The sequence below is a fragment of the Berghia stephanieae genome, chromosome 1, assembly GCF_034508935.2.
Source record: "Berghia stephanieae isolate SIO BIC M18660-M18661 chromosome 1, UCSD_Bste_1.3, whole genome shotgun sequence".
NCBI lineage: Eukaryota > Metazoa > Mollusca > Gastropoda > Nudibranchia > Aeolidiidae > Berghia > Berghia stephanieae.
The window spans coordinates 49940916-49955915 of record NC_088360.1 but is presented as its reverse complement, the minus strand read 5'-3'; the positions used below and the strand labels follow the sequence as shown (position 1 = coordinate 49955915).

The 15000-nt window shown below is 34.2% G+C and overlaps 1 protein-coding gene across 2 annotated transcripts in view; it reads right to left on the bottom strand.

The window, feature by feature from the left end:
* Positions 1-7381: 7381 nt before the first annotated feature.
* LOC144976954 (putative G-protein coupled receptor 75) overlaps positions 7382-15000 on the bottom strand; it is a 15446-nt gene continuing 7827 nt past the window's right edge. Inside the window, exon 2 of one of the 2 annotated variants that reach the window (XM_078921601.1) lies at positions 7382-11794. In XM_078921601.1, the coding sequence (XP_078777727.1) occupies positions 7579-9252 (1674 nt within the window). In that variant the 5' untranslated portion in view covers positions 9253-11794 and the 3' untranslated portion in view covers positions 7382-7578. The remainder of the gene's footprint in view (positions 11795-15000) is intronic. The other variant, XM_078921611.1, reaches the window with a different exon arrangement.

The following is a 15000-nucleotide window of genomic DNA, read 5'->3' as shown; positions in this document are numbered from 1 at the left end:
CCCCACTGCAGCATGTCTATAAACATTGGGCTATGTAATCTCAACAAAACGTTATTTCCAAATCTGTACAGTATATAATCAACACTTTAGAGAGTGCATTAATGGCTATGGTTTCAGTCTTTGATCTTAGAATGAACACTGATAACAACGAGTCATTCAAGTACATCGTATAACACAACTTGGAGACAATATTTAAATTATATACCTTAGAATTGCAGCTTGTTGATTTAAGGAGCCTCTTGTTATTATGCTCAAGTTTTGTTTTGATTTTTTATTCAAAGAGACGATGCGCCACGACCAATATTGTCCACCCATTGATTAACATATAATTCATAACACCCGCCAGCCGGATATAACGTACAAACACACAAAACAATGTGTAATCTAAAACGTTTTTAGAACTGGTACTCATAAAAATGGCTGGTTAAATACAACAACAAAGAGCTAAGTGACGTCGATTTCGTTATATATATATAGGTTGGATCACCATAGTTTTCTACGATACCATTGAAAAACAAACACACGAAAGGATCGAGATGGGTTGCAAGAGGAAGGAGGGGGAGGGGGGGGGGGGGTTGTAAAGGTCACATCTAGATCTAGAACACAGGAAGGTCAAAAATATTAATTGGAAAAGGGCTCAAACTCGGAACATTAATTGTTTAATCTGCTTCACAGCGGCGCCACCACCCGCAGAATATGCTTGTTGCCCATTGATATGCATACCCGTGTCATTCTCTATTGTAGCAATGGTTCTAGGATGTCAAAGTGACCATTTGTCAGGCAAACATTAAAGGCCAAAGTACACTCATCTAAGCAAGGTATTTTAGTTGATATTATGCACATGTTTATTACTGAACAATTTCATAACAAAATTATAGTTTGTTGAACTTACGATTATCATAAAATCGTTTACCACTTAATAAAGTGTTGAATTTTAAAATGAAGTATACATACTATATATATATATATATATATATATATATATATATATATATATATATATATATATATAATATATGTATGTGTGTGTGTTTGTGTGTGTATATATATATACATATAATATATAATCTGGACGATAAAATTAGTTGAAGTACCGGAATGTACTAATGAAATACAATGATTTTAAAAACCTAACTACTAAGTAGAGAGATTTTAAAATGTAGAAATCTGACTGCAATTTATTATCGACTTATCGAATATTAGTTGCATGTCTGCATAAAGGACCGTAGAAATACAATTTGCGCATTTCCTACCGAGCAAAGGAAGATTTAATGAAAAATAAATGGCCATTTCAAATGTCTATGGTTTATTTACGAATCATAAATTTTAATTCCTTTTTTTAATTATGAAAAAACAACTTCTTATCGAAAATTGGCTGGTTTTAAGAAGTTACCGTAATAAAAAACCATGCAGCTTTGATGATGCGATTTGGCGAACTAATTTGGAACAAACAAATGAGGATACAAAATATGAAGAAAATTAATTTTCTTTATTGTAAATGGTATTTTAGTTAATAATTTACGAAATGAATATGTGTTTGATACACATTCGTGTTATTTTTCCCGGTCTTTGGTCACTGATGCTTATTTACCATGTAGACAGACTAGGGTTTTTAGAAGAAAGGATAGGTTGAGTGTGTGTGTATATGTATGTGAGTGTGTGTGTTTGTGTGTGTGTGTGTGTGTGTTACGCCCCTTAGTAATCAATTTGCCGACCAACTGAGCGTTTCTCAAACACAGAGTGTAGAAGACGCCCACAGCGCTCGGGCGAAAAAAAAAAAAGGACAAAAGAATGTCACAGACAAATGAAACTCAAGAATGGCACATAATTATTTTATTCACAGATTGCACCCAAATACCGTGGTGTAGTCAATTAAGTCCAGAATAAAAATTTCGACCCAACATTCCTTGTCTCGTTCTTTATATGGTTAGGCACGAATGTGTCTTTGTATGACACTCCCCTTCAGACTTGTAGGTATTTGATTCGAGTCCCGTTGTAGGAGATATAAATTTGGGTCCAATTTTCCCCCCGACCATAATCAGGTGTAAACTGATTAACCTGGTCAGTAACAGAGTTGCCTCTGCAAGAAAAAATAATTGTAATGGCGCCTCGTCCTGCATGTTATGTTCTGTTGGTTTAGGATCCCATGTAAAGCACTTTGAGCATCTTTAGTGGACATTGTGTTATATAATAACAGCTCAAGTTGTTTTTTTTGAGTCTTAACTCTGAATAAAAATGGTGACTAAGTAATCCCCATAAAATGAGCCACTGACATTCTTTCCGAATAGGATTGTTCGTCCAGCTTGGAGTTCAAGAAGTGTCATATAGGAGAGCGTTCTCGGCTTTCTAAGTTTAAATACTGTCTTTTTTGAAGGCTTAATGAATTCTTCTCTTTTCTGAGGAAAAGGAGGCCAGTTTCGGAGGACCATTGCTATCTTTTAAAATCTTTCAGTCATTTCATCCACAAATAAAATTTGTCTAATACTTCATTTATCCTTATATAATAATTTATTCTTGTTGACTTTCATTCATGTCTAAACTGCAAAAGATCTGTTGTTTTTTCAAAAGAAAACAATATGTAAACAGTAACTATGATAGTGTCAAAAATATACGACACGAGGTGTAGGACGACCATGTTTTCAGATTATTGAATTACTCGTTCCATCAGTTTTAACTATTTTATATTTTGTATTATGCTATAGTTAAAGAAGAATGTGGACACGATTTTGTTCGTCCGAATGTTATTTTGTCCATGATATCTTTTGTTTAATTTGTAATGATAAGTTTTGTAAATAGAATGATTTGAAACACGACACGAACAACATCATTATCTCCTTGAGTAAACAAACCATTCTTTCAATTGTATGCGCGAGAAAAACAAAAGCCACCTAAATTTTGACCACACACACATGCTCAGACACACACATACACACACACACGCACACACACATACACACACACACATCTCTCTCTCTCTCTCCCTCTTCATCTATCTATTCACACACACACACACACACACACATATATATATATATATATATATATATATATATATATATATATATGTGTGTGTGTGTGTGTGTGTGTCTGTCAATCTCAATCCATCTATCTACCAATCAATGTATCCACCTCTTTCTATCTATCTATCTCGCCCTCCTTCTACTCCACCTCCCCCCCCCCTCTATCTCTCTCTCTCTCTCTCTCTCTCTCTCTCTCTGTGTCTCTCTCTCTCTCTTTCCATTTTAGTTTACTGGCAGCAGTGGTGGGTAGTAGAAAATTCACTTTTTATCATCGCGCGAGGAATGTCGCTGTTTATTTTCCTCTGATTTCTAGTTAATCGCCTATGCCAATTTACAACTCAAAACACCCAGGAGTGTAGCAAACAACGTATTACGTGTTCAATGAGCTGTAATCGTTTTATTTTCAATTCTTGAATCCTAATTTGAAAGAAATGCATTCATTGTAGATATACATTAAAAAGAACTATAAACCCGGCAACAAAATGAACACGAGAGACATTTGATATACTATTATTGACCGATAGTGGGAATGCTTTTGACCTGAAACCCGACAGACTGAACCTATGAGTTATTTCCTCGAGGTCAATAAATTGTCGATTTCGGTCAAAAATCGTAATATAACACCTTATTACCAAATCCAAGAAAGTTTTATGATACAGAATGGCAAAATCAATTAGAGATAGTATAAAAGATCTGATTAAAAAACAAAAACAAACAATGATAATCTTTGTTATATCACACCCTGAATTATTTCTTTCCGCACTGCATTATCAATCGGTTAGGTCTCACTATTTATCTAACATGTATTTTAATAGGAACAAAGATGAAATGGTGTGTTATAACAAAGATTATCGTGGTTTTTTTATTAATTAGATCTTTTATACTATTTAACCAACTAGTTTAAATTCATGGCAACTAAACTGAATTTTCAAATGTGTTCCGTGACTATTAAAATGTAGTCTGAAAGATAAAAAGAACTGATTTAGAAAACAACTAAGTGACCCATCGTCTAAAACGGTATTATTTCCGTATGAACAGAATCCTTAAAAAGTAAATTTTACAATTAGAATGATAAAAAAACACTTTGTTTTTTGTTTTGTTTGTTTGTTTTTGTGTTTTTGAATGTCAGTAAGTGTATTTATTCTACATTATAAAGATTTGAAATATAACAAAAGTTTCATATTTGTGGTTATGAATTCAATTTACGACAAATAGTTCATTCCGACATAAAATGCACCCCTTTGGGATGATGGGTTACCTATGATAAATATTCGCATGCACATTATTGGTGAAAGTTCAAGCTAGAATGCTAAATTTGATTTTTTAAAAATAGGATTGAATTCCAGGTATGCGCTTCAAAGACAACAATCGTTATAATCATTGATTAAAATTGAGCTTTAAATGGCATGACTGCATTTATTAAAACCATATTTCCATCTATATCCAGCTGATAAAAACATGCAGGCTGTGATCCCTATAGATCGTATGAAATTGACGTCACTCGTGTCTTTGTTATTGTATTTTGCCATCCGCGTTTATGAGTAATTCTCACTAAACTGTATTAACCAGACTTTAAACGTTCAAGGTTACACAGTGTTTTTTGTGTTGGTCCGTTATACTTCCCGATGGCAATGTTGTTATCTTCTTAGCCAAGCGCATACCATCTATAGTTCAGTGAGTTGAGCACTCACGGCACATGCAAAGGGAACCGGATCGATCCCAGGCGGTCCACATTTTTTATACCCCCTAACTATCCAACATTGATTGGGTTGCTGGATCTGTTTGATCTGGTGTCAGATCAAAATGGTAGCAAGCAAATGCTATTATCAGCATAGAGCTGTAGCAATCGGGATAAACTCCGGTTCCATGAGGCCTGCGCCTCTGTAGGACAGTAACAGCGATGTTATTTTTGCTTTGGTGGACGTTTCAGTTTTCTCATTATAGGTGAGGGAAAGAACGAAAAATACGAGGCAATGAGAATGATATGCATTTTTTACCTTCATTAATTTGATTTTATGTTGAATTCACCATTTCTCCCTTTAGTTGATAAAGGTATCGTCCACATCATAATTTGTCTTGTTTATTAAATTTGAGCTTACATCAAACGTAAATCTTGTTATATGCAGCCTATAACAGAATGCTAATTCTCTAGTTATCTGATATATTTTGACCAGAAAACATATTACTTCAAATATTGATAGATCAAAAGTGACCCTCGGGTTGTCAAAAAGAGTTCAAAGACGTCTAGGTTTAATTAAAAAAAAACAAAAACAATTAAAGTTAATTCAATCCATCGTTATTTCAAGTAAAAGATTTCTGGCCAAAATGAGCACGACAGAATTCCGCCTGTACTTTTATGAGGCTGTTATAAAAGGTCATTTTTGGGTCGTAGATGGAAAGATGGTAAGTTCTGCATTGTTACCATGAATTTAAAAATTGTGGATATCACAAGTCATTACATGAATAATAACGAATGATCCATAAAATCAAAGTCTGTCATCTAAATATGTACGTCTGCTAGCCGCCACTTATAACGCATATTTCAAAAACGCCAGATCGAGTGCAATATTATAAAGCCATAAAATTTGTTCCTGTACTAATTTTATATAAGGTTTTAGTGCCGTTGTGAAAAATTCAAGAGGACTCGAATGACCAAAGAAATGCCACAGAGTGCTGTAGGCATGCTTGGAAGTGGTGTCTCAATATATGACGTGGCAAGACGGATAGTGACAGTGGATTGAATTCAAAGTGGTCAGTGACCGATTCTGTTGATGATATTCCTAAGGCCAAAAGAACATTTGTGGGGTTATCTGAAACGTAAGATTTGTGGTCGTATACCGCGGCCCAAAGTCGGGATCAGCTCGTCCAAGCATTCATTGATGGATTAAAGGGATGCTATTTCCCAATGTCAACTTCAAATTCTCATACGGATCAAAAGGAGAAGATGTCAAGAATTCAGGCGACATGAAGGAGCCCATACACGTTATTCGTTGTAAAACGTTTTGTGACTTTTCATTCCAGTGTCAAATTTTGTGAATCAAAATTAACAAACCATAACTTGCCTCAAACGGTCAGTTTCTTAGTTCCATTAAAAAATGCTTAAAGTTTCAGATTATCAGAAATTAGAAATTACATTATAAATATGAACAATTGGATTATAAAACGATAAATAGTCCTTGCATTATAAATGGTGGCGAGTATGCATAAACTTCAAATTGTTTCTGAAGTTGCGTTGGACAAAATTAGTCGCAGTTGATGTTAGACGAAATAATACGATGTTGGATGAGTAATTTGTAATAATTGTAACTAGGAAACATGGATCACATTATATGTGATTTCGCATCAATCAAATGAACCATACATTTTGATTTGTTTTGTTTTTCTATTTTAGTGAATGCTTATATAGGACTCCTTATAGCTCAGTTGGTAGAGCACCTGCATCACACGCAAAGGGACCGACACCGATTTCGTGTGAAGTCAAGATTTTGTTCTGATCCCCCTGTTCACCCAAAGGTGAATAGGTAGCTGGGTTTGTCAGATTTGGCAGAAAGTGCATTGCGATAGACAGTCGTCGCGTCCTATCCACAGGGTAGCAAGATATTGCTATTTTCAGATTCACTATAGAAACCGGATAAACTCTGCTCCATAAGCCAAATGGCTCTGAATGAATACATATACCGTATAGCCCTTAAATCATTTTCAGACCTTTAGACACAGCTCATACTCATATTCAAATGAGTTGAATAATTTGAATAATAAGATAATCTATACCAAAATCAACGTGTTCTTATTTACAAGTCTGAAAAACACTATTGCACTATTTTATTGTTACAATGGAAATGTTTTCAACCAACACAAGAAACAACAATTACAAATTAAAGAAGTCCGTAATTTGCGTTTAGTTATCAGACTTGAAAAAAAAGTATACATTGGCCCAAATCGAGGTGTGTATATTTGCAGGTCTGATAACCGAACTCAATTATGGGTTTGCTTTAACAATATTTTGCTTTGGTTAGAGAGTTTTTCCATTACAACAATAAGCCCATAACAATTTGGGTTATCAGACATACAAATAAGTGCACCTGGCCCAAGTCAATAGATATGAATTTGTAAAAAAAAAAAGTTTACATCAAATTCTCATAAAAGGTTTTAATAAGAATTTATTTTTAAAATATCATTAGGAAAAACACAATCGTATTCATTCAATAACCAACAGCAACAATAATATCATTAAGTTAACCCTTTCGCAGCAATTATATAGACTGATTTTGCCATTATATATATATATATATATATATATATATATATATATATATATATATACATATATATATAATATATATATATATATATATATATATATATATATATATATAATTATAACCCGTCCGTTTTCACCAAGAGAGCGGTAACAGCGATGCGATTCGGATTTGAATAAAGCCACAGTTAGATCACTGTAACCGATCTCCTGGTCAAAAAGGCAAGATTCTTTGTCAGATTAGAGTGAAACCTAACCCCGCCGGTCAGGATTAAAAGGCAGTTAAAGGGTCAAGTATCATCAATGACGAAATGAGGAATCCATCAAACTTTGATCGTCACGAGGATTGCCGTTGCAGCATGTTTGTTGAACTAATGTCTTAACAGACGTTTGGGGATTCCCCTTTTTATAATGTTTATTAATATGACTCTTTGACCCTCTCTGGACAATAAAATTGTTATAATTTGTTGGTGGTTGTAATAAATTATTATGTTGAGCACCTTTTGTAGCCAGTTTGTTGTGATATCCATTGCGATTCTGCTGAATTACAATATTATTATAGTTTAACCTGGTGTTTTCAACTTCTATTCGAGGGTACTGGGCAAGCACCGCTGTCGTTGGTGTCTTCAATTTCGGTTGAAGAAAAGGTAAAAACCCTTCATCAGCATGAATTGGAATATTTGGACTAGTGCGAGGAATTAGAAATCCAGGGGAAGATGTCCGAAACTTCGGTTTGGGGGGAGCGCGGCATTCACAACGTAGCAAGTCCCAAAAAATCTGTGCATATTTTTGTTTCATTCTGGTGTTATTCTGTGCGTACATATAAGGATCCAGAGCACTGTTCAGAAAGACAAGGGCTATCCCGCAGAGTTTTACTTGGTAAATAATGATAGACTCGCCAGTGATTAGTTCTACGATGTGTGAAATGATTAGAGGTGTCCAGCATAGAGCAATGATAAGAATAACGACATAACACATGGAGACAGCTTTGTTTTCCTTATCCATAGCTACTGCACAACTACAGCAAGTGCAATATCTTAAACTTGATGACCTATGAGGCTTTTTACAAGTAAGGAAACTTTCTGGCGCAATCTGGTGTACATCTTGGGTTAAATTGTATTCTTTTAAATTTCCTGTCGGTGGAAGTGGTCTGTATATTGTTGAAGATTTTAGAATAGGTTGTAATGATTTTGTTCGAAGTACTGTTTGAAGTTTGACTGCTTTTGCGATGATGATATAAGAAGTAGTAATGAGAAAGAAACTGACAATGACGATGGGGCTAATGAAATATAAAACTACGTTGTTGGTGAAAAGATGACTACTGTTGATGATCGATTGGCAATTTGAAACGGAAGGTTCCCAGGATAATGTGACTTGTAATGTAGCTCCTACAGCACTGGCAAAACATATAGCGTAGGTGGACACCAGTATTAATGTAGTTTTGGTATTGGTTAAAGAACCTCGAAGACCTCGTATTCTAGACTGTCTGTAGGCTGCAATGGCAACAAGCGTTAGCAGTGATTGGAGACCACACGCTGTACATACAAATAAATAAGCTCCACAAAAATCCTTTGGAGATGGAGGGTCAGAAAATAGTAGATATAAGAACGTGGGTGATAAACACGAACAAATAATAAAATCCACGGCGGCCAAATTGTATATAAGCACGTCGAAATTTGAACGTCGTTTCCGAGATTGCATTGAAGATAAAAGCACCAGTCCGTTCCCAAAAGTGCCAAGGATCACGACGAAAATGACGAGAACAATACAGACCGCAATGGTGGCTGTGTGGACTGAGCCGTGGAATTGTGGGTCCCAATTCCGATGACTGAGGACCACAGATGTCCCGTCCATGTTGGTTTCATTGGAAGAAGGTAATTGTACATTGTACTGAAATGCTTGGTCGTTGTGATGATCATTGGCCTGGTTGGCATTATTAATGCTGTGTATTGTGCTTGCTGATATCACAGACATTTCATTGGAAATAGTCTTATACGTTACTTTGAGATGCTTTTATATCACTCAATTGTGAGAGGCGATTATACACATAGGTCATACCAGTCAGTATCTCAGACTGTTGAAATAAAGTTTAAAAGGGCAATCATACAGGTGAAGGGAATCCAAATTTTAGACAGTTTTGTAGGTTTACATTTTCTTTTTGCGTATGTAGACGATGATTAATCCATTTTATTCTGTTTGATCGTTAATACCAAACGAAACACATTTTGTATCGAAATAAGATGTAACAACCAATACTATTTCCAGAGGGTGTGCAGTTTCTAACCCTTTTTCCGGACGCTTCTTTCATCGAAGAAAATCAGTATCCCGTTACTCGTAAGGCATGTTGTTTTGGAAGATAAAGTGTTCCGGAAAGGTAGAAAAATATTTCAGAGGGTACACTTTGGGAGATGAGAAAATTGGTATTTAATATTATCCTGATGGGAGACAGAAGTGAATGTCGAGCGTTAAAGAAACTACCAAAGTTCACGATGATGTGATTGAAAGAAAGATGAAATAAAGCATACGCATGAACTAAAATATTATCTTGGTAAAAACTTGTCTATATTCGCCAATTCGTCCGGCTGCTTGTTTGTCTATACTATGGAAAGAATGTAACATAGGAAGACAAGAGGTAATACACCGTCTATTTGAAGGTTGTAGTGCTAACGGTGGTGGGGTTTTTGAATGTCAAGCTCGGGACGACACGAGGTGTTCTTGGAAGTATTCATGTTAATGTCAGATGTCAGAAAGAAACATGAACGAAGATGTAGTTGGTGTAAACACACGTCGTCATGTACAAGGCTGTGCTATGTTGATGAATGTTGCAAGAATGAACGAACATTTGAAAGAAAATAGTTTTCCGTTCTTCATTCTTCTATTCAGTATTCCTTCCTTCCTTATCCACCGTTCCTCTATTCTTCCCCGTTTATTCTGATTTTGGTGCTTATTTTTATTGTTTTATTTATCCACATGAATTATCGACAGAATTGAACGAGGAAAAAGCATGCGTTCGAAGTAGAGTGTTCGATTAAAAAAATTTTTTTTTTCACGTTTGCAAGTTATTATAACATTCCGATATTCCATTGATTCCTTTTTGTAGCTGCCTATCTTGTATAGCCTACTATTTTAAGACTGCACCTCTAATTATGAAAAAGAAAATGAGTCTGGCAAGCTGGTGATATTTCCAATCAAAAGCAATAACAAAAGATAAACTAAACAAAAAATAGAATCTTCAAGTAAAAGAATGTGGATTCGCTTATCCTTATTGTTTAATGCATGCAACGTGATTACAAGTCTGTCAGAATAGTGTAGTCTGTGCAGGCCGGGCTTTTATCGTCAACCTTTTTCTTGTTATCGAAACAATAATATGTGTCAAATTATATAGGCCGTCTATTTGTTAATTGTATATAAACACTTCCATTCCAAGCACCGAGGAAAGCCTTGTTTATAGTCAACTTCTCAACACCGTTGAAATCAACGCTTATTATATCCTAATCAGCATAGTCGTAAGGGTACGTTGGATATCATTTCGATGATAAGAATATAGCCTAAAGGGGAAAGAAGCAACACAACACCGATGATAAATCCCGTTAAAAATCCAAATCTGAATTAAATGATTTCTCTGCTAGCACTTCACGTATTTTATTTTATCACAATCCATCAAGATCTGTACATATCTCTCAGTTCTGTGTTTGTGAAAACATAATCCTTTCTTGATTTCTTTCCACTCAAAGAGAGATAAAATGTTTTAAGTCTTACGGACTAGGACACGGGTGAAGGCAGGAGAAGCTATGCGTGCTTTATCCTGATTATTTTTTTATGTGAATGTGCGTGAAGAAAAAAAAATTCGAATGGAATTATAATGGAAAAGATTCGACTCATTCGACAGGCGTCTTGAGCGTTCTTTTGTCCAGGAGTGTAGACGAATGGCAGCTACGAATTGAGAAAATGTAGGCTAGACTAGTTTAGTTATAGAGTACAATATTGCATTATTCCGCATGGCGGCTTCGTAACGCCGAGGCTGCTTATTCACTCAACAAATCTAATCCGTGAACTGCGTTGAACCAAAACGAGTAGAGGAGAGAGAAGAAAACTGATTCCAAAACCAGTTGCTTGAAGAAGATAGAGATAAAAATAATGATAATGGTATTGATAATGGTATGCGATTTGTATGTTGTATACAGGCCGTTTGTCGAAATATTGTTATCATCGATTACTTTTTCAATGAAGTTTTGATTTTTCTTCTTCCGTGAAGGTTTTGTATTCATTCTATTATCGTTGTCGTAATTATTACGAATCTTTTGGTAACCATCATCAACGATTTTACTGAAGGGTTTGTTTCTGCGTTGACTTATAATTGAAGCTTGTTTCTACTATTCCGCAGTAGTTGCATATAGCTATTTCCTTTTCAACTGAGAGACAAGGTGAAATAGAATCTTGAGAAAATCGTCCTCTCGGATAAATGCGGTGTCAAAGTAATGGTTGACTTTATCTCCACATGCGTCAGTTGATAAACCTGGAAGGAAAAACAAAATTAACTGAGAGGTGATTCAGACATACAATGCACCAATCTTAACCCCTAGTAGAGAAACTTAATATTTCTTTTTATTATTAATTCATTCACTGTAGCTATATCTGTTCATAACCTCATACTGCAGACCGAACATAATATTTACCAAGGAAGAACCAGTGAACCTCTAGTCACAACTCTCTGTTCCATTGAATAAAATCGGTAAGATATCCCACTTTACTTTTGTCAGAGTAGAATAAACTACTAGAGCACTTCAATAATAACGTTCATGACATGGGAATAATCAACATGATATAATTAAATAATCAAGATGGCAACAATGAGAGCGATAGTAATAATAATAATAATAATAATAATAATAATAATAATAATAATAATAATAATAATAATAGATAAATAATAATAATAATAATAATAATAAATAATAAAATAATAATAATAATAATAATAATAATATATAATAATAATAATAATGATAATAATATAATAATAATATAAATTCACTATACAATTGGTCTGAAAATTGGCAATTTATTTTAATATGACTAAATGTAGAGTGCTGCACATTGGTAGGGCTAACCCTTTATTCTCCTATGAAATATGTGACAATTATATGACTGTTATGCCAACTACACGATAAGAACGGGACTTGATAATAAATTGTGTTTTGATGAACATGTATGCGATTGTATCAAAACAGCGAACAAGCTTGTAGGAATTATATATTGAAGCTTTAACTATCTTGATTTTAAAACGTTTGTCCAACTTTATAAGTCTGTAATAAGACATTGTCTAGAGTATGGAAATTGTATTTGGAGTCCCTTATTTAATTTAGGCGACAGTCTGTTAACGTTGAGAACGCACAAAAGACGCTACTAGACTCTTATTTGATATTCGACATCTATCTAGACTCTATGGTTTTAGAAAGATTACAATATCTAAATTTGCCTTCACTAAAATATCGTTGAATAAGAGGTGATCTTATTCATATATATATAGACACGTGCATGGTTCTTACAATATAGATTATATTGATTTTTAGAAATTATTCGCATGCTACAAACACGAGGGGAGATAAGTTTAAGATATTTGTTGAAATATGTAATTCGTCTATAAGGAGAAATTATCTAATTCAAAGGACTGTGACAATTTGGAATAATCTAAAGTTTGAGACAAAAACAATTCTAATTCAATTAATACTTTTAAGAATGCCATTGATAAAGATCTTACGAACATTATATTTGAGTTTGAAAAATATTGTAATATTGGATATTATTCTATTTTGTATATCAATTATTTGAAACTCTCAAATGTATAAGTTGGACATGCCAATTGAATGTAAATAGAGTAAATTATACTATGAATATTGACTACGACACTAGTTATGTAGTAGATATTTAATTCTCAATATTATCTATTAATTAACATTGTATACTAATTATATAATTGATAAATTGTATCTATGCATAGAAGTTACACAGAGCATTTAAAGGTTTTTATAACCTTTTAGCTCTTAAACAATACGATACGATACGAACAATATTAATTATAATAATAACGACAATGATGATAATAATAATAATAAATAAATAATAATAATAATTAATAATAATAATAATAATAATAATATAATAATAATAAATAAATAATAATAATAATATAATAATAATAATAATAATAATAATAATAATAATTAATAATAATGATGATGATTGATGATGATGATGATGATGATGATGATGATGATGATGATGATGATGATGATGATGATGGAAACAAGAGAACGACTAAGCAGGTTAAGGTAAGCGAATGATTTCAAGGGAAAATAGATGGTAAGTAGAAAAGAAGCGAAATGATGGATGGCAGAAGAGATCTGGAATCGGAGAATGGTAAACACACAGTGTTTTGTCTGTATGGTGGCTGGTAGTAGTGGTGGAAGTAATGGTGGCAGTAATAGAGGTGGTATTGATGATGATATCGACGACGACGACGATGATGACGACGATGATGATGATGATGATGATGATGATGATGATGATGATGATGATGATGATGATGATGATGATGATAAGGATTTCAGCTCATTTGATCATCAATAATACGATGTAAAGAAAGAATCTAGGAACACTTGTGATAAAGTGATCGCTGAAATTTCTATTTTAAAAAGCTGCACGTTACCAGATAATTATCATAATATTATGTAGGATAAAAAAAAAAAAGATTAACAAGAAATGTCAGAACTTTGATCTGATATCGATGGCTCTGAACGAGGAATGCCAATGTCCATACTGTTTGCTATTTAGAATACAGTGGGTTCAAATCCTTACAGAAACATCAAGAAATTGTTTTGAGAATTTGTCATTTATGTCCCTGTACGGAGACGAACTTTTGAGCGTAGGCGATGACTTTGAAAGACCATCAATCTGGATCCGTCAGGAATTGCAAGATAAAAGTTCCACATATGGGTCAAATTCCAGCCGGAAAAATATATTCATAGGACATGCTTTAATCTGTAACTACTGGTAAAACGGATATTTGGGGTGGAAAACAACCAAAATTATATAGAAAATAAGATTAGCAGAGGAAAATTGTGCTGAATAGAACAGCATCAAGAAACTCAAGATAGATATTATCCACCAAGGAAAAAGAAAGAAATTAGAGTAAGACCGAGAAGCATTTGGCGATAAACCTAAAGAAAGCTGTGCCAAAGATGGGTGTTAAACTGAGCCAGGCAACAGGAACAGCTTAGGAGAGTAGGAGATGGAGGTCACGTGATTCCTGAAAAGAGGAAGAGGAGAGAGATAGGAAAAGATATTATGTATTTCAACGTGGCACCTCGGGCAAAAAGAGGGGGCAAAAACAACCTGATGGTGGAGATGGAAAGAACTGAATCTGTTTGCATCACTGTACAAAGATGACATAGACAGGCGTAAAATATCCACGACGCTTAGTACCAAAGAGAAATTTTGAATCTTTTTTCATATCAATGATATTTATACCATATTCCTATTATTATTCATACATCTCTTCATTCAAATTCAGGAACAAGTGTGTTCAATCAGGTTTATTCCCGAACTATGACTATCATTAACTCGGCATCCCATTCTTCCCTTTGTCTTCTTCAATTTCCGAAACAAAGGTCATGACATCGCTGCCATTGTCCTGGACTTGTCCGAACTCTCACTTGACTG